Source organism: Chaetura pelagica, unplaced genomic scaffold (genome assembly GCF_000747805.2).
Source record: "Chaetura pelagica isolate M959 unplaced genomic scaffold, ChaPel_1.0 scaffold117, whole genome shotgun sequence".
NCBI classification, from domain to species: domain Eukaryota; kingdom Metazoa; phylum Chordata; class Aves; order Apodiformes; family Apodidae; genus Chaetura; species Chaetura pelagica.
Window position 1 is genome coordinate 5,489,932 of NW_009954185.1, and position 25,270 is coordinate 5,515,201.

The following is a 25,270-nucleotide window of genomic DNA, read 5'->3' on the forward strand; positions in this document are numbered from 1 at the left end:
CATGAATACATGTGTTATTGTCCATTTACATAGTGGATGCTAACAAATTTAACCAAGTAGCTTTAACTGATATTTACCATATTTCACTTGGCTTAGAAATGGATCTAGCTGGGCCTCATGGACTTGAGCAGAACTGGTCTTTTTCTTTTTTGAAAATCTTTTTTGTTATTGTTATTACGGTAGGTCAGATGACAATGATTGTGGGTCAAGTTGGCTGTGGCAAGTCATCGCTTCTCCTTGCTATACTGGGAGAGATGCAGACACTGGAGGGAAAAGTTCACTGGAGCAAGTATGTTTCATATAGTTATGAATTGCTGTATTAATTTAAAAAGGAGTGAGTTGGGTTTTACTGTGAGAAATGTGAACTTCATGTCTCAGAACTGCATGTTAGATATTTACCATCACCCAGATCCTCTCTGGAAGGCATCACCTGCAAACTTATGAAGGGTTTTCATAGCTGTTCTGTTCATGGTTCAGATCAAACTGCCTCAGGAAGAGAAAGAGGCTAGTCTTATGATTAATTTCTAATATATTAGTATATTATAATATCTAATATCTAATATATTAGCCCTATCAAATGACCTGAACAGAAAGCATATACTATTCTTGTTATCCAGTGGATAACTATTCCTGTTATGGTGGAATTTGGCTCTGGATTTATGGTACTTGCTATAATTGAAGTCTTATAGCAAATAACACCCATAACCAGGCTGTCTCCAAACCCTTTTGGGAAGAACAATGAGATGCAATTTACTTCTGTTGTGTTCCATCAAATAAGGTGTTTGTAGTTTAGTAACATTTCAGATAATACTTGCAACTCAGGTTGTGCGAATAATGAAATTCTTCAAGAAGCACAGAAAGGGTGAGATACTTAACAAGTAAAAGGCAAAGCAGCACTCCAGTTCAAGTTCCTACCTAGATTATTAAATCAGCATTGTTATTTTGCTACTGTACCCACCTGTGAAAGCATGACAGGCTGGAGCTGCTTCAGTAGTGAGGTACCAGCCTTCAGGAAAGGCTCTTTCCCACCCAGGGGTGCTGCTGCTAGCAGTAAAAGCTGGTGTAATCACAGGTGAGCCATACTTTCCCCTTTCTTAGTATTGGCCCAGTCCTAATCTATGGAAGTCAATGTTACTCTTCATACTTGTGCATTCAGAAAGCAGGCTGAAGACCCTGCATACCTAAGGACTAAAGGCTCTGAAGAAGCTGTTGCTGAAGAGGGAACTGCCAGAGAGATCAGGTCTCAGGATCCATATGGATTCAGACTCAGTGAAAGACAATTTTCTACAGAAACTAAGCAGAGCAGGAGCCACTCTTCCAGCCTAGGCAGGGCGGAGGCTGGGGAAGGGATGTGCTGTAAACTCAAGACTTGTTCTTTAATTTTAAAGATCAGATCACTTTCCATTAAACTACCTGTTGTTGTTTTTTTTCCTTCAAACTACCTACTCTTCCATCAGCTTTTTGAAGAGAAAGGATTAATTTTGTCACAAAGGCCAATATTTTCTTGCCCCATTCCTTGACTATTAATCTCCTTTGTCATCTTTTTCTTACAGCCAAGTTGCAGGCTGAGTATTTTTGCTTTTCCTGTGCTAGTATGCATGGTATTTTTTGTTCCCCAGCCATATTTCACTGTCTGCTATTCTGAATGTATGATCTCACTGGAGTAGCAGGTACAATTGGAGCCAAGGCAAGACTAACTTTAGTTTAGTTATATGTGAGTTTAAGCTTTGAAAGAAGAAGAATATGGGGCTTATCACAGTTAATTTCTTTGAAACATATAATGGAGATTTTGACTTCACAGTCAGGTGCTTTTTTTTTCCTGAATCGTTTAATAAAATACAAGGAGTAAACTGTACCTTAAAATGATTTGCACAGCTGTCTTCAAAGGTATATTTGAAAAATAATCAAATTTGTTCTAGAAAAGATACGGAATCTTGGGAAGATTAGACAAAAAGGGAAATCTTAGAAAGATACTATAGAAAGATTAGAAAATATCATTTAAGTTTCATATTGCTCAAGAGGAATGAAGATCATATTGCCAGTAGATTAGCAGTCTGCACTTAATCAAAGAGGGTTTAGCTCAGGTCTTAGCAAGCATCACAGGTGTTACTGAGTGATGTTTTTTCATTGCAAACTGTAATGTGATACTGTGATACAGCAGATGCAAACATGGTTATATTTTGCTGATAATTTCAGAATGCCTGACAGACAGATGAATACAGAAGGATGCTTCAGGTATTTCACTAAGTGGATCCTATACATAAACCATAATTAATGTCCTGTTTACTCCCTTAAATCCCTTTCCTTGTGATTCCACATGCATGACTAACGCAGCTACTGCTCCAGGGATGAAATGCAGGTTGGGAGAATTCCCCAACAAATTCAGGTATAACAGCACAGTAACAGTAATGATGGATTTGATTTCAGTCCTAGTTGTATTGGGGTAATCTTGCAAAGCATCGTTGTGAAAGCCCATCATGGGGCTTGAATACCCTGCTGCTGTTGTGGTTGTCTGCAGTGAGAGCTGTATGTCCTGCTGCCCCAGTTGTCACTGGTTTGGGTTCTTAGGAAAGGAAGCATGTTAGTGTATCTTTCTGTAGGAGATCTTGGTCAGGGCCAATCTTATGGACCAGATCTCAATTCTCTTCATGAGACATGCCTCAGATACCTTATAAACCTTAGACAAGGAGCTGGCTTTTGTTTTCCCAGTGAGCAATCAGCCAGAGAGACTCCTTAAACACTGAAGCATGAGGCCAGCTGGATGCAGTGATTCAGCAGAGCCCATTTCAGATCTGAGTTATTAAGTCTATACAGAGACAGATGTGAGAAATATGCAGAGATATGTATTCCTCTCATCCACAGCAAGTCAAACAGTCAGACCCATCTTCTGAAACCACCAGGCAAAGAAGAGTGGCTAAATGGCAGCCCTTCATGTGATAAACATTTTCTGTACGTTGAACTGGTTTCTGTGCAAACAGGTTGTTGTGTACTAGGTGAAAAGCATGTGAAACACAGGAATTATGAAACAGATCATGCCAGATGGCCTGTTGTGCCCTCAAGCTATGGAAATCTTCCAGAAAAATTAGGAAAAGTCAGTTTTCCCCTCAGAAGGATTGCCAAGTACAACTGCTTACCAAAAGGTTGCAACGACAGTATCTCATAGAAAACATGGAAGGACATTATCCATCAATGGATATGTGGTCAGCCAGACAAATGTCAGCATAGGCAAGGTCAGCATAGTAGTGCTTCTGTCCTGCTATGGCTGGTTGCAGGGATGGTGACAAGTTCCTCCAAACTGCTGGATAGAATTTGTAAAGATGCTCGGTCCTTGTCTTGCCTCAAATCTCTTGCCTGTGTTATCAGAGGAAATGCTTCATTCTGCCATTACAGTGATATCCTAGAATTTTTTTATCCCTTTCTTCTCTTCATTTTAATTTTGTAAGTGAGGAAATCTGGTCCCAGTTAGAGATGCATCAGTGTATTTTTAGTTATCATAAAAGTTTTGCAAACTTTAACAAGGCTTTTTTCTTTCTTTTTTTTTTTTCTTTCTTTTTTTTTTCTCTTTTTCTTTCCCGTAATTAATATAAGTTTTCTAGTCCCTTCTGATGCCTGCTTCCATTTACCTGAGATAAACTTATTATTTTAGGTTTTTCACTTCGCAGTGATATGTTGCCATGCCTGGATGTGAGCACAATTACTGGTCCAGAACTGCTTTGACTGCCATTCCTTGCCCTTGACACTGTTAATATGTCAATTAACAAACAGATGGACTGACCAAATCATTCATGTCATTATTGCCATTGCACGTTCTTCAAAATGCATGGCTTGATGCAGCCTTACTGCTATAAACAGGTTAAAAATCTGTTATGATTCAAAAGTGTGCTTGCATCTTGCAAAATTGTATCTGTAGAACTTGTCTTGGCTCCAGAAGAAATTTTGCATTTGAATATTTACTAGCCTTTGCAGGTGATTGGCAGAGCTGTGTGGAGAAGTTAACTTATTGCTTGTCAAGCTTTTCTATGCCCAGACCATATAAGTAATTTCATTTTTTAAAGGTTTTACAAAAAGCTTTTAATTTTTAATACATTTTCTAACTTGCCTATTTAGCCACTACACACTATAGATATGAAACTGTTGCCTTTACAATATTTATATGCTTTTAATTAGATATTGTTTATTTTCCCTTAAAGAACAGAAAAAAACCCATGATTTTAATTCCTTAAAATATGTACTTAATTCCAGTTTCCCTGTGTGTAAAATTTGTGCAAAATGTTATTCTCTGCATTTCCTGCTTACTAAATGTTATTTACCACGATTTACAGTGTAAATGAATCTGACCCTTCTTTTGAAGCACCCAGAAGGTATTATTTCTGTTTTTAGTGTATCATAATACACTGATTTGTTTCTTCAGAATTTCCTCAAAGCTTCATCTGTGTACCCTTCAGTCATCTCTCTGTTTTCCTACTATGTCAGTAATCATTTCCCATTGGATTAATTGACAGACTGTTGTTAAATCCTGTGGATCCCAGTATTCTCCAGCCACTGTGCGACAACCTCAGTCTTTGAAAGATGTTCCGTGCTCCCAGCTCCCGTTTTACAGTTTAAGTGTGCTCCATACCTTGCAAGACAGGGCCACTAGATACAAGACATCATTACCTGTACCCTCCCGTGTGTTTGCATGTTTTCTGCTCAGTGCTGGGTTTCCTGCTGCTCAGAGCCCAGCTGGATGGCTGGGGATGGAGCAGGGCACACAGCCTGGGAAGGAAGGTGGGGCTGCAAAACCAGCAGTGGCTCCGCCCCTGGCTTCAGTGAAGGGGCCAGGTGGCTTAAAAGAAGGACAAGCCAAACGAAAAACATCTTGTGAATGGTGGAGAAGTTAGTGGCACACAGAGTTGTGGTTGGGAGATGCACAGTGATTTGATACCTGATAATCCTGAGGACGTGTTTCGTAGCTGTACATACTGAAATACCAAAACTCCTAAAATTTTGGGATGCTACTGACTGCTTCTAACCAGCTGTATCTCCTAAGCTAGCACCCACTCTCTCAGTAACAAATCCTAGAGACTTACATACGAAGCTACGTCAGATGTTTGGTTTTAAGCATTGAACTATCAAAGACACTGAGAAGGAAGATAAGTGTTCAGATCCACAAGCAGGTACCAGCTGACACCTTCCTTGCATACCTTGGACATCGCAGATGTCTGAAATTACATGACCTTTTTTTTGCCATACACAGACAAAGCAGCTAGAAGTGAAGAACATCCATACCCTTATTGTACACATTTCATTAAGTATTTAAAGTATATCTAATAAATACTTGGGAGACCATAGTGATTTCTTCCCAGTCTGTATTGAACAGTCCTCTTCCAATATCATATCAGTCCACACAAGATCCAACAGATTTTAAGGAAAAAAAACATTTGCTGGGAAAAAAAGTATTTCATGTGCATGTAAAATTATCTAAAACTTCAGAAAGCAGCAAGTGAAGTGTCCTGATGTGATTTGAATAGTGCCTTTTCACTCTCTGTTTTGATTTTAGAGTAAAAAACACTGGCCTTGTGAGAATATAACAATTTTGATTATTTATAATTTTATCTTTGGATTTAAATTGCAGTTATTCACTTGACATAGGTACCAGCCACTTAAAGCAGAATAGAATACAACCTGGGGTGTAGATTTTGTCCCCGGGGGAGAGAGTGGGTTCTGTTCTAACAAAAGCATCTAATTTAAAATTCTTCCCTTCACTTTTGTAACAGTTGCTTTGCCTGTGTGCTTTCATGTATTTTTATGAATGTGCATTCATGAATTAGTTTTTTTAAAAATGTAATTCTCAGACATTTTATAATGTGGGTGCTTTGCTTTTTACTAAGGCTCTTTATTTTTCTGCAGTAGAAACAGATATTCAGTGGCTTACGCAGCTCAGAAGCCATGGCTGCTGAATGCAACTGTGGAGGAGAACATTATCTTTGGGAGCCCATTTAATAAACAGAGGTAATTTATTTTTATTTTTATTTTTATTTTTATTTTTTTTTAAATAGCAAAACCACCCAGCAGCTTCTTCTAAAGAGGTTTTTGGCTTCTCCTTCTGGAGGAAGTTGGTAGATTCTGAAAAATGCCAATGCACATTATCCCTGGGGTAGACTTACCTAACCTGACTTGAGGCATTTCAAAGGAAGGTTTCTGCATTGAGTGAGTCTTTCAAGGCTTCCCCTCTAAAGCAGAGTGTGTGTTTGTGAGAAATCAGTGTGACAGTGGCTCCCCATGCAATGCAGCAGAACCCATGTATCTGTTTTTCAAGCAGCTACAGTTAGGTGAGATGAATCCCATCTTTGGAGACTTCTGACATGTTTGTGTTTTGTTTAATGGAGCCTGAGGTTGCCAGAGACTCTGGGAACAGTGATGCTAGGCATGTTTCCACCGAGTTGATGTGCTTATCCTGCTGTGATCAAGTTACTGAAGCAGCCACTTCACAAAAATGCTACATGTATGAAGATGGATTGCTTCAAGGAAATAACTTTAACTCTTCCTTTAGAAATACAGGATAAGGGAGTGTGAAAGCTGAGGTGCCCAGTTTTCTGTTGTGCCTGTCCAGCACTTGCTTCTTATGTCCTTCTAGAAGGTCAGCTAACAAATGCAGTGGAAAAAAGTGACTTGACTTAAAGAAAACAAATTGCTGATGTTTACAAAGGCAGCACTGTCTTTGTTTTAAGTTATTAAAAATACATCCCATTCCTCTCAGTGTGAGTTTTGTTAAGACATATGCCTCCATTTCCACTTACTAAAACTTAGCAATGACCAAATATCTCAAAATCCAGATAAACATCTAGACTTTCAGGGACCAGATTCTTCAGCTACTGCATCCACTGGCCAAACCTCACTCATATCCATGAGCCAAGGGCCCTCAGTTACACCATTCAAATAGCTTGATCCCAGCTGTTTATCCACAGATTGTCTGTGATAGCCCACAGACCTAGACATCTCACAACAAATTTCAAGTTTTTGCAAGGGGTTTCCTGACCCGGGCAAGATCAGAAGCACAATGAGGGTCCTTTGTCCTGTAATATTACACCAAAGTAAACGAAGAGGCACCTAAATGGGGAAGAATAATCACTCATTGGAAATGGTTTCAGATTCTGCAGAGTCCAGCAAAACAGCTCCATGATAGGAACGGACTCGATAATTTATATAATTGAATCTTTAAAAAGTAGGCTTGCTGATAAAGAACTCTAATAAATATGTCATTTTTTTAAAATGCTTGGTTTACAAAGCTTCATTATTAGTTGCTGAATAATCCCTTTTGTCCTACTTATTTTTGCAATCATCCATCCATCGCAGTGGCAGAACAACTTAGGAGTGAGTTTGATCTGGAGGTTTTTATGTTGGCAAAGTAAGTGGCTGGTTAAATAATTGCAATTACCATATTGTTGTTACAGGTACAAGGCTGTTACAGATGCGTGTTCTCTGCAGCCTGACATTGACCTACTGCCATTTGGTGATCAGACTGAAATTGGAGAAAGGGTAAATAATATGAATGCTTTTTCTGTCTGCTTACCCTTAATAAGGCTGATGTCACACTCTGGTGTCACTCTAGTGAGTCACTAGACTCTAGATCTAGTCTGTATTAGGCTGCCAGCCTGGTAAATAATTGTAGTTCCCCAGATTTTACTGAAAAAAAAAAAAAAAAAAAAAAATATTGCTTTTTCTCCCCCACCCCGTCCCCTGCCTGTAAAATCGAAGTTGGACAAACACTGCACGGCTGAAGTGACATATTTGAATGGAATTCAGACCAACCAGTTCCTGTTTATGTTTCTGATTTGAGAATGTAGCCTTCTCATTCACTATACATTAGAAACACACCAAGGCCATAAATGGTGTCAGGTTACAGGCAGGCAGGGCCAAGGAGCATTAATCATTACTTTAAGGCAACTGGCAAAAGCAGCAGCTGAGGGAACAAAAAAAAAAAAAAAAAAAAAAAAAAAAAGTTGAAACATTTTTCTTTCTTCAGCTGTTTCTCAAATAGGATTTTTTGATCAAAGTCTTCTATATTTTGCTCCAGAATTTGGTGCTAGTATTGGTTGTATTTTCCAATCTACAAAGCTATGCTTAGAGAAGCTCTTAATAATTTGCACTCACCCATTATTAGTTGCTGAATAATCGTTTTTCTTATATTAGATGAGGATTATCCTTGTTTGTCAACAGGATTAGCATTTTAATAAAGCTTTGGTTTTTTATGTGAACTTTGTATAATATTAAAAAATCACATTTCAAAAGTCCTCTCATAATGTTTATTCAAAGACGCATATTTCTGATCCATTCTATTTATTAGGGGATTAATTTAAGTGGTGGCCAACGACAGAGGATCTGTGTAGCTCGAGCCCTCTACCAGAACACCAACATTGTCTTCTTGGTAAGCTATTTCTTTTTCACGTGGAGCATGGAAAGTTAGTAATAAAACTGTCATTCCTTATAATTAGCTTTAGAAAAAATTGTGTTAGATTTAGAAAACCATAGGGGCTTGTATTCAACTCCAAATCTATATTATAGAGATATGAAATAAACATCTACCAGAGGCATCATCAAAACTTACTGGGAGACTGATGAAGGTGAGATTTGCTACAGAGATGAACACTGGAAGAGTAGAACAAATTGTCTAACTTCTGGTTGCACTCAGTGATGACGTAGTATCATCATAGTCCCACTGAAATCTGCAGGAGTTCTAAGGAAAAGCACTATAATGCTTGTGAGCAATGAACAGGTTGGTTGTTCAGGGCTCTCATGCAGAGAGCTATGGATCTGGACAAACTTTCTTTTCTCTGCTATTAATTTCAAGGCATGTCAGGAATTTCAGGAGACTGCTGCTCATCAAGGGGCTCTTTGCACCTCTAATCAAAGTTAATCGGGGATTTCTGTCCTTAGAGGAAAAAGTGTTTACATATTAATATCCTTATCTGAATGCTTCTTTGTTGCTAGCCAAGCTCACTCCAAGTTAAGAGCAAGCACATCCACAGTTTAGTTTGGAGGAAATTCAAACAGTTCCTAATGCTGCTTTATGTTTTCTGTACCAGTTTTCCATTAAAATTAGGCCTGAGCTTGGCTCTGTATCTTGACATTTTCAAATTTGGATGAGAAATTCCAGTTCTGTTCCTGATTGGGATTACTGCACACTAGCAGTGTGATACCAGCACTGCACACATCTAGACACAAAAAATTAATGTTAGTCCTGTGCTATGAACTGAGGAGCAATGGATTCTAGCTCACTGTTTCATAGTGCAGCCTTCTGACTGGGTCTTCGTCATTAGAGAGAGAGGAAATGTTAGTAATGGGATATGTTTTCTGTTTTTAAAAAGCTCTTTAAAGAAATACATCTTTCTATCCTGTTCTAATATTTTAAAATTTGATTTGTTTGCAGGATGACCCATTCTCTGCACTGGACATTCACTTAAGTGATCATTTAATGCAGGAAGGGATTCTGAAGTTTCTGCAAGAAGACAAGAGAACTCTTGTTCTGGTGACACATAAGTTACAATATCTACCCCATGCTGACTGGGTAAGAGAAAAGATGTGAAGTAGATTTGCTGATGATAAACATACACTTGAAGTGAGCACCATAACACTTGATGAGATCACTGCTTTTCTCTGTAATGGAGTCCCTCCTTCATAATCCCATATGTGATGTGGCTAACTGCTACTACCTAAAACAGATTTTATAGTAGAATGAAAAATTTAAAATTGACATTATTTGTGTATTTGTGGTTTGATATTTTTTATTGAAAGCCCCTGGAGAATTATGACTTAATTGCAAATATGACTTATTATGTCTTGTCAATGCTTTTTACACATACAGGTAAGCATGGCTGAAAGGAATTTCAGTTTATGTGCTATATCAACAAACTTAGGAAGTTACTGATAAGTTACTGAATAAAACGAGCACAAAAATTTGCTTACCAGTAATTTCACCAATACTCAGAGATGTCTTGTAGGGTCCAGGTCAGTGAATATGGTATCTGTGTTGCTGAGTAGACCTATTGAATTATTTCTCTCCTAGATCATAGCAATGAAGGATGGAATGGTGCTTAGAGAAGGGACACTAAAGGATATCCAGAACAATGATATTGAGCTGTATGAACACTGGAAAACTTTGATGAATCGCCAAGACCAAGAATTGGAAAAGGTAATTAGGAGCATTTGGGTAAGGATGACCTTTCTGAAAATAAATATTTTTTCATTATCCTTTTGAAATGTGGTACACAACTTATCCTTTGCTGGGGCATGGGGAAGGACTAAGAGACTTTCTAAAGTATCTCAGCCTTTTATTCTGTCATTGGCATGAGCCTTTAGGATACTCTAAACAAAGTTTTTTGAAGGTTTTATTATTTCAGAAGAGAGAGAATGAAAGGGAAAAAAGACAGAAGAAGGAAAGAGGACAAGGTGGGATTTTCTGTAAGATAAATCCCAAAATACAGTGAATTTGCATTCTGTGAGGTAAATAATCAAAATTATCTCTTTGAGGCTACTGTTGGGGCTACCACAATGGCAGACAGCTAAGCTCTCAAATTAGTAAATAAGTTTTCTTGTTATAGGATATGGAAGCTGACCAGACTACTCTTGAGAGAAAAACTCTTAGAAGGGCCATGTACCCCAGGGAATCCAAATCACAACTGGAAGATGAAGATGAAGGTATGTTTTATCAATCCACTTCATTTATTCTATCAGCATGTATCATAGCCTTTCTGGCAGTTCTTAGCAGAAAAGTTTGAAAATGTGGATGACAATGTGGATTACATTGTTAATAAAAGTGGAAAGTCCGGTATGTCAACCTGTTTAGAATATGACTTGTTAAAGAGATTCTCCACAGATTTCTCTAAACACTGAGCAAGGATAAGGTGTAACAAAACAAATTAATTTATTTGCTAACTTACACTGCCTGGAGGTAGTGAGGGATGAAACAGAAGTAAAGCAACTGTAAGAATTATTTATGCAAATTGAGATAGGTCTGCCTCAGCATTGCCACAATAATGTTGGATCATCCATAGTCCTGTCCCTCATGAGTTATCTGTTCTGGGCTCTTGATATGTCACCACGTGATCAAATTTGTAGCTCTTTTCAATCCCTCTTTGAATATGGAGTTAATCTTCTGTTTTTCTAGCTGAGACTATTTATGGGAGAAATTTTAGGATTTGTTCTCAAGTTTAGCCTCCTGTGCCCCCAAAGTCTTGGTGGTTTTAGAGACTGCAGATTTGGAGTCACGTTGCTGTTAAAGCAGGGTGGGGTCAGAGGCAAGGACACAGTTCAATATTGGCTGCTGGCAAGAAGATGCATGAAGAACATCCCTGGGATGCTAGTCCATACCTAAATGGAGTAGTCAGTCCTGACAAGCAGTAAGTTTGTGCCAGGAAAGAGGAGAGGAGAACTGTCAGCTTGACCTTAACTTAAAAGGAGCACTAATTGTAGGGAGTATAATGGTGATGTTGGCTGGAGTGTCTGCAGGATTGCACACTGGCTATTAGTAGGCTCTTTATTGCTCCCTTGTGTTTCATCTGGCAACATTCATGACCAGTTGCTGTCTCCAGTCATAGGTCTGTAGGTCCTGGGTTGCTCCATTCTGCAAAGATTTCCAATCACTGCACAATAGGCAGAGCTGGACCCCAAAGTCCCTGAGATGGAAATATTATGTTGGCTTCATATTTCTTTGGCACAGAGAACACCTCTTGCTATATCCAGTCATCAGCACACTTTATCAGTTAAATTATTGGAGGAGCGTAAACCGAGGTTATTCCCAAGTTCCTCCTTTTGATCTGTGCAAGAAAGCCTGTGTCTTCTTTGTGGGTAAGATGGAAAACACAGGGGAAAAAAGGCATGTCCACGCAGTCTGCAGAATGCTTGCAAAAAGCATACTTAGGATGATAAAACATGTATCAGTAACTGCAGGGCAGAAAAATAACCTGACATTGCATCCCAAGTCACCCACACTTATGTGATCTAGGGAATATGCACAAAGTCTTAGTGTCCCAAAAAGTGTAGGAATTCAACTTTCAAGAAATCACCTACTAATTAATTTTTAATGTTCAAAATCAGAAACAAGTGGAAGTGCTTTCAGTTCAAGGCTGTCAATAGCAGGTCAACCTTTCTCTTCCCCAAATGCAGCCTGCACAGCTGTGATGTCTATTTTTATTACCAAGGAAAAAAAAAATAATTTAAAATGTAATGTTTATGCACCTAGGGAATAGATATTTCCTAAAGAAGAGTCTTCCACCAATTGTATTCCAGTATAATATGAACAATGATCATATAATCAAAGGTAGGACTAGAAGAAACATTAATCCCAAAGCTATGCTCTTTTATATAGACAAAGCTTTAGTACTCAGGAAAAAATCAAACCAGAATTTTTTCATGCAACAGATGACACTGCATCTGGATGGAAAGCTTTGGAGAGCTTTCTAGAATCTTCCATGTGACCCAAAATGCTCCGCTGACTCTATAGTAAAAGCAACTAAACTGGTTGGGAAAGACCTAGTCTCTACTGTAAAGAGTCAGCACTGAAGACTTGACTCAAAAAAAAGTATTTATTACCATAACTCTACCAAGTCAAAGACTGACAGTCCATGGAGTTGCTCAAAGAGCACAGGGGAATTCTTAATGGAAATATGTCTGAAATGTTTGCTGGTTTTAAATGACAAATTTAATTTTGCCATTAAAATTCAAAACAACAAAAGTCAACCAAATACAGTAAAACTGGGTATAATTCTTTGTACTGAATCCAAGCTAACTTGATCGAATGTTTGAGTCACAGAGGAAGAAGAGGAAGAAGATGAAGATGATAACATGTCAACTGTCCTGAGGCTTAGAACAAAGATGCCATGGAAAACATGCTGGAGATACCTAACCTCTGGAGGATTCTTCTTGCTCTTTCTGATGGTTTTCTCCAAGTTGTTGAAACACTCAGTTATAGTGGCCATAGACTACTCACTTGCCACATGGACATCCATGGACAATACAAATGAAGTCAAGAATGTTGATGATGATAAGAGCACAGAAAAGGTGGGCCATATCCTGGAGCTTGACAAGGAAGAAAATAAATAAATAAATGCATAAAAATGTTTTAAAGTAATTATTTGTTGTTAATCTAGAAGCCAGCTAGATTGGAAAGACAGATAGATATGGTAAGATTGATTAATACATAGGATGGGTGAGTTGTTCATGATAAAATGTAAGACAGTACAGATTTTATCAGTCTTTTCAAACACACGAGACTGAAACAGAAGCATGTTTGAGGTTAGAAAAGTGATTGACTTTTCAAAGGAAGGAATCTCATAATACACTTTTTCATCTGGACTTGTTAACACCTAAGTCAATGACCCCATTATCCTAAGTACTGGCTGTCCAATAATGTCCTTAAAAAAAACAAAAACAAAAACAAAAAACAAAAAACCAACATAAAAAAAAGAGTCTTCAAATGTACTACTTAAGTACTTAAATACAATCTGCTTATAGCTATAAATTTGACTCATATTCGAATATTTCACTGGTAAAAAAGGGTCTTCAAATGTACTACTTAAATACTTAAATACAATCTGCTTATAGCTGTAAATTTGACTCATATTCGAATATTTCACTGGAATCCACTTATTAAACTTTCAGAAGGCATAAATGTGTTACAGCCCTGGCAGATTAGTTTAGGATTTACTCTGTGAATTTTAGTGGTGCTTGAGCTTAATAAAGTGGAACTTTTCAACATCTCTCAATTGCCTTAGTCCTTGAGAGGTTCTACTTTGCTTGTCTGAGTTTCTTGGCTAACAGTGTGCATAATTTGGTATCTGTCCAGTTAGTCTGTCTTCACAGTTCTAAGTACTATTGGACTATTGCTTCAGGGTCTTGAAGCAGACTTATCAGTATGTTGAGGGATCTTAGAACTGCCAGACATTGTAATTATGTGAACTTAATGAAGCACAGTTCCATCATAGTTCTTTTTATTTCCTGAGGTTTATATGAATTTAATTATGTAATATAAGTGATGTGACATGTTAGCTGATTGGTATCAGCTACGTTGGGAACTTCTTAGTAGAAAAGAGAAATGTGTTTATTTCTAGGACTGATGTATTTGTCATTTTATTAGACTCATCATGTAGCTGTCTTCAGCATCCTCTCTGGAGCAGGGATTGTTCTTTGCCTCATCACATCTCTGACTGTTGAATGGATGGGCCTCACAGCAGCCAAGAACCTACACCATAATCTCCTCAACAAGATCATCCTTGGACCAATCAGGTACAGCAAAAATAGCATTCTTCCTGAAAACCTACATGGCCAAAACCTGTCCTGGTTTTGTATCCAGGAGGATACTCCTGTGAAAAGCTCTTGTAACTGCCCTGTTTTTTTCAAGGCCTCAACAACTGAAAATAACAAGTTAAGTGAGCATGAGTGGAGAAAATTCCATGTCAGAACATGTGACAATCTGCACCCTTCTTTATCTGGCTGAAATGTGTCAGATAGCTAGCACCCCCTTCAAGGCTGGGGTGTCAAGGAAAGTTTTGAGTACAGTTCTAGCTACAGGGCACCCAGCCCCAACCTTGAGCGGTGGGCATGGGGTCAAAAAAAGTGGACAAGTTTCTTCAGATGGCCAGGGACAGGTTCTATGCATGATAACCATCATCTCTCACAGACAGCAGGATGGCCAAAAGGATGCACAATTAATGCAGTTAACACAGTTCTTGTATAAAACAAGTTCTGGAGTCCTGGTGCCCTGTACTATGCAAGAGGTTGAACAGCAGCCAGGCTCAGGCTGTGATCTTTGGAAGGGATCTAAAATCTTGAAGGAGTGTGCATAAAAGAGCAGGGGGCAAGTTGAAAGATTTTTGGACAAGGAGAACCAAAATTGGGGTGGGGCGAATGCCAAGAGAAGCATTTGCCTAGTAAGGATGCAGACATTATGGTATGTTATGTTATTCATATTTACTGCTTGGTTTTAGAAAATGTCTGGACACAGCTCTGTGTTCTGTCTGGCCAGGCTTTTTACCCAAAATTGGAATTCCTTTTCAGGTAACTTTTTCTTTTAATTTTGCTCAATAGGTTTTTCGATATGACTCCATTGGGGCTAATCCTAAATCGCTTCTCTGCTGATACAAATATCATTGATCAGGTAGATGTATCAATATATTCTGTTTTATTGCATCTTGACTTCGTAAATTTTCACTTAGCTAGTGATTAGGATGATATATTCAAATATTCAGTAAAGAAAGGCATAGCAGAAACAGGCTCTGGGAATGTTAATAGACAATTTCAAAATAGAAAGTACACACATGTTTATAGTAATAAGGGCAGGTATCCATTAGAATAGACATAGTGGGAAATAGTGGCTCTTCATGTCTTGATATGTGGGCTGGTTGCCTCTGTTGGAAAATCTGGATTTGCAAAACACAAGACTTTGTACTCAAAACAGGAGGCAGGATAGAATATAGTAACTTTAACAACATGGGAGTACACATGACGAGCAGATATTCCATCCTGTGGATGTGAATTTAGAGTACTTAGGGTGAGGAAGGGATACTTTCACCATGGCTGTGAACTAAAGTGTTTGTATGACTAATAATCCTGAATGGGAGGGTGATGGGAACACAGAAGGCAATTTAAAAGGCTTCTGAGAAAAAGCATGTTGTTTCTCTAAATGTTTGGGATATGAAAAACAATTTTCTCTTTCTTGCCCATTGTGTAAACAAGGTGAAAATGGCTTCCATTTCCCTGTGCTCTTTGAAACACTGACCTTTAGAAAAAACCCTACTGACTCATTTTATAACATCTACAAGTTTGAGGAGCAGACCCACAGAAACATAAAGGCTCCTGATAAACAGAGAATATCAGTGATGGCATAGTGGTATCATTCCACTTTACCTATGATCCTGTATAGGGAAAGGTGTGTTATGGTTCTACCAGTGACTTTTGCCTTATATTTGTTGGGGTTTTCTCCACTCTAGCACATTCCTCCTACCCTGGAGTCTCTTACCAGATCCACCTTACTCTGCCTGTCAGCCATCGGGATGATCTCCTATGCCACTCCATGGTTCCTTGTTGCCCTCGTGCCTCTTGGGATAGCATTTTATTTCATCCAGAAATACTTCAGAGTTGCTTCCAAGTAGGTATTAAAAAACTGTCCTGAAAAAAAATTTGTACATAACAATTGTGATGGCATGTGAGGTTATGGGAGTGTGTATAAGGGGAAAATGGCCATGGTGTTCTGCTTTTGATCCTAAGGTATGAGTTTTGGACATATAGTGGAGGATGTTTCCAGCTGACCTGACTACAGTTGGGGTACTTGAGGCAGTGACACCAGTTGCATCACTTTTGCACACTGTTGGGTATAAAGTCAAATGAGCATGAAGTTTGTTAATCATCTGAGCCAGCTCACATCTGGTCAAAGCTCCTCTTTGACCTTTTGAGGGTTAGTAAAGAATGGAAAAGAACTCCCTGGACTAATGTCAGTCACAGCTTTTTCTTCACATTGAGAAAAAAACCTCAACAGAAAGTAATTTCCACCATACAGCAACATTTAATATTCAGAATGGTTTGCTGGCTATAAAAAGTACATTGTTTTGGCAAAAGAGTGCCATGATTTCTTAAAGTCATGCTTCTACTGCTAAATTAATTACAAGATTTAATAAAATATCTTAATCAAGCCATTGATTTTTTTTTTTCTTAAACTCAATCAGTCATGCTTTTTTTTTTTTTTTTAATTTCATCAGCCAGATTTCTGGTTGGATTCACTCCATTTTGTGCTACTTCAAAACACCCATCCAGGTGCCTTCTGACCTGCAGGGAGGCCAAAATAAACTACAATAATTAGCAACTGTCGTTTCTGGCCCTGTCTTTGCAGTGTGCACATGGTAAAGCATCAGCTGCTGTTTGGTAGCATCCAGTTAAGAGAGACAATTCTTGTTAGTTATTTCCCTTAAATCAATGGAGCAGGAGGGGCACAAAGTGCTTGACTTTAACCTTTAATTTTTTCATCAGCTTTCCTCAGAATTTCCAGGGAAGATTTATTAATAAGAAAACTCTAAAAATCTAAAACTCAGAATTCACAAAACAAAAATGTTTAGTTCTGAAATAATTTGCTTAAATTCTCTGAGATTTTTCAGAAGCCTTGCTCTTTGCCCCCCAGGTTTCCAAAGCAATGCTGTGCATGGCAGTACACCAGGTCTTAAGATGGCTAAGGAATTAGCAGACCTGGTTTTTATTCTTAAATGGATTATGGTCTTCTGAGTGTCACCCTGCCCTGCTACACATAGCAATGTACACATATTAAACTTTTTACTTAAAATATACAGGAGTGGGCAAAATCTGATGGATTAGATGCCAGGGAAATACTGCAGTTCCTCTTTGTGATTTTATATGTGAAAATGAAGTCTCCATCTGTCTCCAAACCTGTTTTTCCTACGTGCTGTACTGATAGCCATGCCAGGCAAGCTAGTGAGAAGTTAACCACCCCTGTAGGTCAGCACACACACACACATGCACCCATTGGCTTTGCAATTGCTGATCTGCAAATTCACAGCTACCTCATTCCTCATTCATATTATTCCCTTACAGTTTTCTGGGAAAATCTGTATCAGCAACTGCTCTTCTTTTTCCTTTTTTCTTTTTCTTTTTTCTTCTTTTTTTTAAATTTTTGTTTGTTTGTTTCTTAATCTGTTTAAATTAAACTCTTCTAAATTGCTTGTGACGCATCCAGGGTTGACTTGTGTTCTTTCAATCCACGACAGCAATTAACAATTAAATGTATTTCTAAAAAAAATAATCTTGGGAAAAGTAGGATAAAGGAATATCTTCAGCTGGTTTTTATAACTCCCTTGCATGCAGTACTTTCCAGGCATATAAGCTTCATTAATTTTTAGAAATGCAAATATTTACAGTATTTCTTGCAGCACTTTGATTCTTTGTTGTATTTTCCATTACATCTCTCAAAAACTTGTGTGTATTTTCCATCATAAATTTGAAAGACAGCATATTTATCATCAAAACACAAGCAGCGAATTCAGTTCTGTATACTGTAACATTCAACATCATGGAGCAGTTATTTCTCCTGGCCTATCTAATACAGTATGCAAACATACTAGGATAGTAATAAAAAGTTCAAATATCTAGTGATCTGGCCTCTCTTCTGTTTATACAACCAGCTGCTATGCCAGTGACAGAGTGTTGTTACAGAAAGATATATTTGTGGTTTGGAAAATGTTCCTGTTTCAGGGGACTGGAAATTTTTAGACCTAAATATCATTGCTCTGTGCAGGTCTTGAAAACACCATGGCTGAAGAATTGAGGAAATTTCTCATTCATATTATTTTTCTGTCAGTGCTGTCTCTAATTTCAGTGGAAGTGATAATGTGAACTCTACACATAGAAGATCTGCTACAGTCTGTTGTATTTTATGGTCAGCAAGTCATGGTGCTTACAGATACTCAAAATGATGCAGAGTTTATATGGAAAGGCATCCTTTTTGTTAGGCCAGCTGATACAGTTGCCATAAAATAGATAAGCTTGCAGATACACAAACTCTGTTTTACACCTGATGTGAGAGCCACAAATAACATGCTATAAAGCTGAAAATCAACTGTTTTGAATTGAAGTTAATGATATTAATTGTATTCATGCATTAGAATGTTTGAGAATAAAAGGTAATTAGGTTCTGGCTAAAATGGACAAAAGATTTTTATCCAGGAGAGATACCATAATGTCATTATGGCTGTGGAACAAATTTCAGCTTAGCTGGGACAAAAAGCTAGATTTGGGGAGGAGGCTAGGAGATGATTCAAAGGCTCCTATGGCAAAAGAGAAATGTGATATTCCCATGTCAGTGTCTTCATACACTACAGAAATACCATTTTGTGTTATCCTGGAAGTAATACGTGCAATACATCAAGTGTGTATTCTTGTCTGTCATGCAGTAAACTTTCTACAGAAAGAAGTGTTTACATTGTAATGCTGCTTGTTCTTTTTCATACTCCCAGGGACCTCCAGGAGCTCGATGACAGCACCCAGCTACCTTTACTCTGTCACTTCTCTGAGACAGCTGAAGGCCTTACCACCATCAGAGCATTCAGGTCTGTAAAACAAATTATTAGAGAGAGGCTTGAGTTCTGTTCTGGCACATGCAGCTCATTGTACAGTGTCTGAAGGCAATTTATTGGATTTTGTACACTTTCATTAAGCCATCTCAAAATAGTGAAGAAATGTTTGTTTTCCTATTGCTTTGCCACATCTCTAAAGGCTTGTGCGTATTTTCAGTAACACACTAATTTATCTGCATTGGTTTTGCACTGAATTGAAACTGATTATTTTTTAGGATACAGTAATTAAACTTTTAAGGTGCTTTGTTTGACCCTGCCTTCATTGGACAGCAGAGAACTCTCCTTTGCCAGGCAGGCACAGGCATCATTTCTTCTGACCCCTCTTCTATATACTACAAGCTGTGCCATCCAAGCGCCCCTAAATAATTTCTGTATTTGACCCACTCTTCAGGCAAGGAAACATTGTTACACCAACCTCCAACAGAAAGAGAGTATGCAATCAGAAGGACTTGCCAAGAAAACTATGGCAGAACTTGATCTTCATAATTTAAAACCTAGCCTCATCAGTCAAAACCAAAAAAGAAATTCCAGAAGATTCAGAAAAATTTTCAACTTCCCATGCATTTTTTTTCTCTATTACTACATGAAATATAGGCCAAATTCACCTTGTATATTCACTACTTTATAGCTGGAATGACTCTGTCAAACTTGTCAGTTGTCCCCTAGTGAGTGTAACTTGTGCTCATTCTGCACAACTCATTCTGTAGAATTACAAACTGGTGTGGATCACACTTCACTGCTATTTACATGTGTATTTAACCAGCTTAAGACTGCTCCATCACTTCAAGCTAGCTTTAGGACCCAGGCTACCAGTTCAAGGTGCAGCAGTAAAGGCTGCAGCAGGACAAGCAAAAGTGTTGCTGTGTTGAAGAGATGTGAGCCAGCGGTCAACAAGAATTGTAGTAATAAGCTTTATCAACTAGAATAATGTATTGAAACAGTGAGTCAAAATTAAGGCCTGATGCTGGTGTATGCTGAGTGCTTCTTGAGAGGTTCAGAGTGGCTTTTCATCATATTATCTCCTGAGATAGACAAAGGAGCTTAGAACTCCTTGGGAGTCAGTCGTTCAGCTCTTCTTTACCTTACAAACTGGTAGTGTGAGGTTGGATGGCAGAGAGCAGAAGGACTAGGGAAGGAGGAGGCATCATAACCATCACTTGAATTTTCCAGGATCTCTGGTGCTAATCAAAGCCATTTCATTTTCCTGTCTGCACTCCACTGTCTACAAAACCTGAAGTCTCCAGCATTTTTTGTCAGCAAGCTCATATTTACTAATGGACCTGTTAGTCATTCCCTGCTCTTTGAGTTCAGCATGTTCCAGGATAAAATAGAGCAGCCCCTCATATAACTTACCACAATGTAGCACAGTTGGATCAGAGAGCAGCTTCAGTGACCTTTGTTGTTTGTCATCTGATGGGATAAAAGTCTAAAAGTGCCCAGAAGATGAGCTGGATGTGGCTGAAAAGATGCAGATTGAGCATGTCAGATTTTCCATTAGGAAAACAGGAGTTTTGCTGCCAGAAAGGCAGATGAGCATAATTTCAGTGCATCTTTGCTCCTCCCAACATCATTACTGTTACCAGTTGTTCTGGGGAAGTTGCTTGCCATGTACAAGCTGTGCAGAGGGAAATAAAGTATCAGTGGGACAGGGAAAAGAAAAAGCAAAGAAAAAAAGAAAGAGGTTTCTGGCAGAACAGAGGTTACAGGTGCCTCACAACAGGGCCTTGAGACTTTGAAATGGAAGAACTTGCCATGATAAAACAGGCAATGAGCTACTGAATGAAGTTTGGCTGGCTTATTCAAGTGAGGGTATTTAACAAACAGCAGAATATGGAACAACAAAATGGTTTCCATCTGACTGTAAATCATGCCTAAAGTACTGCAAGGCACCACAAATTTAATACAGTTACACCAACAGAGATTTTCTCCTCCCTCCCCAGACCATCCCTCCACTCTTAGGTGCTGTAACATCCTTGTACTGGTTTTTAAACATGTGGGAGAGAGAAACAAGTGACAGTGGAGGTAACACTGCTTGTTTTTGTAACTCAGAAGTGATTGATAGCTCTCCCTGTCTGAGTTGCTGAGGCAATGTGTGACTGGCTGAGAGAACAATCTACAGTCTGTTAATGTAAGCCTTAGAGATATCACTCCTGCTAACGACTCCTACAGCTGGCCAAGTAACTTCTGAAATCTAGTGGCTTGTGAAAAAGAGATGGGCCATGGCAGCACTCATTTGTGAGAGGACTGGAGGGCAGCAGAAGCCACAGTCTACAGCTATAAAAGCAGATATGCCCTGGGAAGTAAAACCTGTCCCTTGCACACTTGCATTGCAGTCTCCTTGAGGGCACAGGTCCTGATAAAAAATCTAGTTCAATTTTATTGCATATCAAGCAAATTTCTTCCCAATGTACTTTACCAGCTCTGCCTGGTAAAGGGGAGCCCTAACAGCAGGTACAGGTCCTTAAAAAAGAGTTTTAAACCCAAAGTTTGGTAAAGGCAGAAGGGCAAAATGTTTCAATTTAGAGCAGGAGGGAGAGGAGAGTTTAATACTTCATCCTTTTGTGTGTGAGTGTGTAATGTGTTGTAATACAACGACTTTGTTCTCGGCAGGCACGAAGCCAGATTTAAACAACGTATGCTGGAACTAACGGACACGAATAACATTGCCTACTTATTCCTGTCAGCTGCCAACAGATGGCTGGAGGTCAGGACGGTACGTTCAGTTTAGTCCCTGCCATGGTTTTGAAACCTTGGAAGCAAACAGAGACTTTGCCTGATGCAAAGAAGATAATAACGGGAATTAATCTTGGGATGAGATTATACACACTGTTCCTTAAAATAGATCAGGGATTGTTGATGTTAAACCCATAGGCTTTTTTCAGCTTTCTTGGCCAGGAGTAAGAAAATACAAGTCTCCCTCATCTTCTGCTGTTGTGATGTCTAGTGTCTGAAGAGAGTGCAAGAACAAACATTGACGTAACTTGAAATTAGGCTTTCTCTACTACTGTGCAGCATCTGCAGAGCTGGCACAGCAGGAACTGCTTTCAAAGCAGAATGTGACTTTTAAGTAGTTTAGTGAACTGTGCCATCATTCTGCTAGGTCTGTTTTAGGCACCGTTGAGCTTCCAGGTCCTGAGGTATCTCACCAGCAACATGTTTTATCTCACAGCTGAAATTTAGAGTCCCCATTTGCAGTGCTCTTACTGCAGCTGTGGGTCCACGCTGTGTGATTTACAGTACTGTTCAATATCACAAAAGATGGCCCAATTGGACTCCAACCGAAAAATGAATGATAGTAGAGCACAACACAGCCAGTGCCAGTGAGACAGGCTCCTGGCTTTTATGGGGGCTTCCTAGGGACAGCATATGAGGAGGTTCCCAGATTTGCAAGGCAAAAAGGAGCAAGCAGAGTCCCTGTGATTTCCTTATTCACCTGACACTAAAAGAGCAGTGACTAAGCAGAGCAGTGACCTGATTCTGCTAGGCACAAATAGTAACAGGCATGATTAATCCTCACTTCAAAGGCTGTATGGATCCTTACCTTCATTTCCCTGGTATGCTGGCAGAGCAACAAAGTTGTGCTCCATTTCTTATCATGGCACTGCTTTCCCTCATGCACGAGGCTTTCACCTTCCTACAGCACCCAAGACCAAACTGAATGTGCTTCCAAGTCAAAGACAGATAAATAACACAGCAACAACCAATCCTGGAATAAACTGTAGCAAGGCCTGCTAATGTCTCACACTGTTATACTTGTTTACATGCGGAATGAATTTGATCCAAGAATACACATCACTTCATCATAGCATTAGAAATAATGTGGTCACGCCAAGGAGTAGTTTATTTAGCTCTGCCTAATAGCACAGTGATATTAATATGACTCAAAACTTTGCAGGGTTTAATAGCAACTGTGAGGTCCTGTCCCAGCTGCTGATGGAGACTTGAGACCATTGTGCTTCTACTTCCCTGTGGATGTTAAATTTGAATCTGCCATCAACATTTTTTACAGACAGATGAACTAGGTAGCCCTCATTTCAAACCTCAGAGGGAAAGACTTCAGGCATGATATTATCAGACAGGAGGAAAAAAATATGTGGAAAATTCTAACCCTGTAGTCCAAGGTAAATATAATTCAGGGAGCAATGGGAAAGTGGGAATATTGGCAGTCTCATGAAACAGGCACTTTGACAACTGACAGACAACATGAGATCACATGTGGCATTCACTTCAAAATTGAGTTACACATCAAGAAGATGGGTTCAAGCTCCTTCAAAACTTGTGAGAAGTCACATCTTTCTAATACAGCCTACCCAGCAATTTCTGTAAAGCAAGTCATCACCACACAGCAGAGCTGAGATCCTTCAGGTGTCTAGCACAGAGTCACTCTGAAATGCTAAGTGCTGTGGCAAGGCTAAGTAGCTCTTCTGCAACACCACAACTACACAGCTACACTGCTTTTAGAGACCACACTACCAACACCCACTTGGTGTTTCACTGCAGGCTGCAAGTGTACAGCAGGCTTGGGGATGCCTTGACCATGCACAGTGTCCCGTTGCATGATGTAGACATTGTATGTCAGTCTGTAGAACTTCTACCAAAATTCTTCCTGGACTTTATGAAGTCACTGATACGTCTCTTTTTTGAGGAGGCAACCCCATGTCTGAGAAGACCTGAAAGAGAGAGGAGAGAGTGGAATTAGTTTGTTTTAGTGGTTGGAGTTAGGGGTATCAGTATTATTCTTATGTTTTTCTTGGTTTGTTTTGGTTTGGGGTTTTTTTTATGTGCTGGTTAGATTTTTTGATACCTGCTCTTTCTGGGACGGCCACCAAAAAATATGTTAACCCGACTGCATTTGCAGAAACTACTGGTCTATTTCACTTGTGTTCAGCAAGCTCCTTTAGAGTATTTCAGGTTGGGCACCAAAACCCTTGCCCTTTTGCAGGAAAAACAACGCAGAACTGAGGACTACATGTCATGATGCAAATAACCCTTAGTAAAGAAAACGGGCTTTGTATCTGAAAAAAAAATTCTTTTTGCTGCATTTGGACCTCAAAGATCATGGTCCAACCTTTCCAGTCAGGAACATGGTTTAAATGCAATGGCCCAGCACCTTGTCAAGCTGAGTCTTAAAAGTGTCCAGTGTTGGGGAATCCACCACTTCCCAGGGGAGTATAGTCCATAGTCTGTTAAAATACCACAAGACACAAATTATAATGCTGTTTAGAACCTTTCTCTCCCTCTTTCTCATTCCAGGATTACCTTGGTGCTTGCATAGTTCTGACTGCGGCTGTCACTTCCATCACCGAAGGGCCTAACTCAGGGTTTGTGGGGCTGGGTCTCCTGTACGCTCTGACGGTACGTGCCGAGGCCAAGCATAAGAACTTTCAGACCAACATATTCATTTTATGCTATATATATTTAAAAAATAATTGTATGTGGTTATCTTCCAGCTTTCTTAATCCTGCAAAAAACGATCTCACAGATAATGGCTTTGAGCCAAAGTTGAAAGGGTTCAAGGCAACTTGAGACTTGCTTCAGGCTTCAGCAGCCAATTAAAAAACCACGACCATTCCCAGGCCCCGTGTGCTCCCAGCCAGAGCAGGAAAGTTAAAAATGCGTAAGAGGACCTGCTGTGCTTTCTGTTTTGCACAACACAGTGTTGGTTCCGCCTGTATATGGTAAAACCTGCCAGAAAATACTATTCCACAGACTGTCATAACCTGGGTAGTGTTTAACCAAAGACCAAATAAAATAATGGTTGGAGAACCAGATGTGCTAGTTCTACCTGTGAGAGGAAACTACTCAGATGCTAAATAATTGTCCAGGAAATTCTGAATGGATCTGTGGATTGGGACCCTTGGGGCCAGTAGGCATGGTTCATCATGACAGGCAGCAGTAGGAAAGTGGAGGAGTTGGGGTTAAGGATTAAGAGATCTTGGTGGGTTGCTAGCTGATCTATTTTAGCTCCATCATTAGCACTGAGCTGTTTGAACTGATTCATGGAGAAGGAACAGTGTTTTAGTGTAGTAGGTTGTAAGAGGCAGAGAGTGCATCATGAGCACAGAGTCAGTACCAACACCAGGGAGAACACAAATGCTGCTGAATTAACCATGAGAGAGGGCACAAAGGCAGGATGGGGATAACGGCAGGAAGAATGT

At 39.2% G+C, this 25,270-nt stretch overlaps 1 protein-coding gene across 1 annotated transcript in view; it reads left to right on the forward strand.

The window, feature by feature from the left end:
* The window catches only part of ABCC9 (ATP-binding cassette, sub-family C (CFTR/MRP), member 9), a 73,709-nt gene that overhangs the window by 37,565 nt on the left and 10,874 nt on the right, over window positions 1-25,270 (forward strand). The window contains exons 17-31 of the mRNA XM_010002956.1: window positions 184-289; window positions 4,323-4,361; window positions 5,890-5,991; window positions 7,434-7,518; window positions 8,327-8,407; window positions 9,410-9,547; window positions 10,046-10,171; window positions 10,581-10,677; window positions 12,791-13,038; window positions 14,114-14,262; window positions 15,064-15,133; window positions 15,966-16,123; window positions 18,993-19,085; window positions 21,723-21,825; window positions 24,366-24,467. Of these exons, the coding sequence (XP_010001258.1) occupies window positions 184-289; window positions 4,323-4,361; window positions 5,890-5,991; window positions 7,434-7,518; window positions 8,327-8,407; window positions 9,410-9,547; window positions 10,046-10,171; window positions 10,581-10,677; window positions 12,791-13,038; window positions 14,114-14,262; window positions 15,064-15,133; window positions 15,966-16,123; window positions 18,993-19,085; window positions 21,723-21,825; window positions 24,366-24,467 (1,697 nt within the window). The remainder of the gene's footprint in view (window positions 1-183; window positions 290-4,322; window positions 4,362-5,889; window positions 5,992-7,433; window positions 7,519-8,326; window positions 8,408-9,409; window positions 9,548-10,045; window positions 10,172-10,580; window positions 10,678-12,790; window positions 13,039-14,113; window positions 14,263-15,063; window positions 15,134-15,965; window positions 16,124-18,992; window positions 19,086-21,722; window positions 21,826-24,365; window positions 24,468-25,270) is intronic.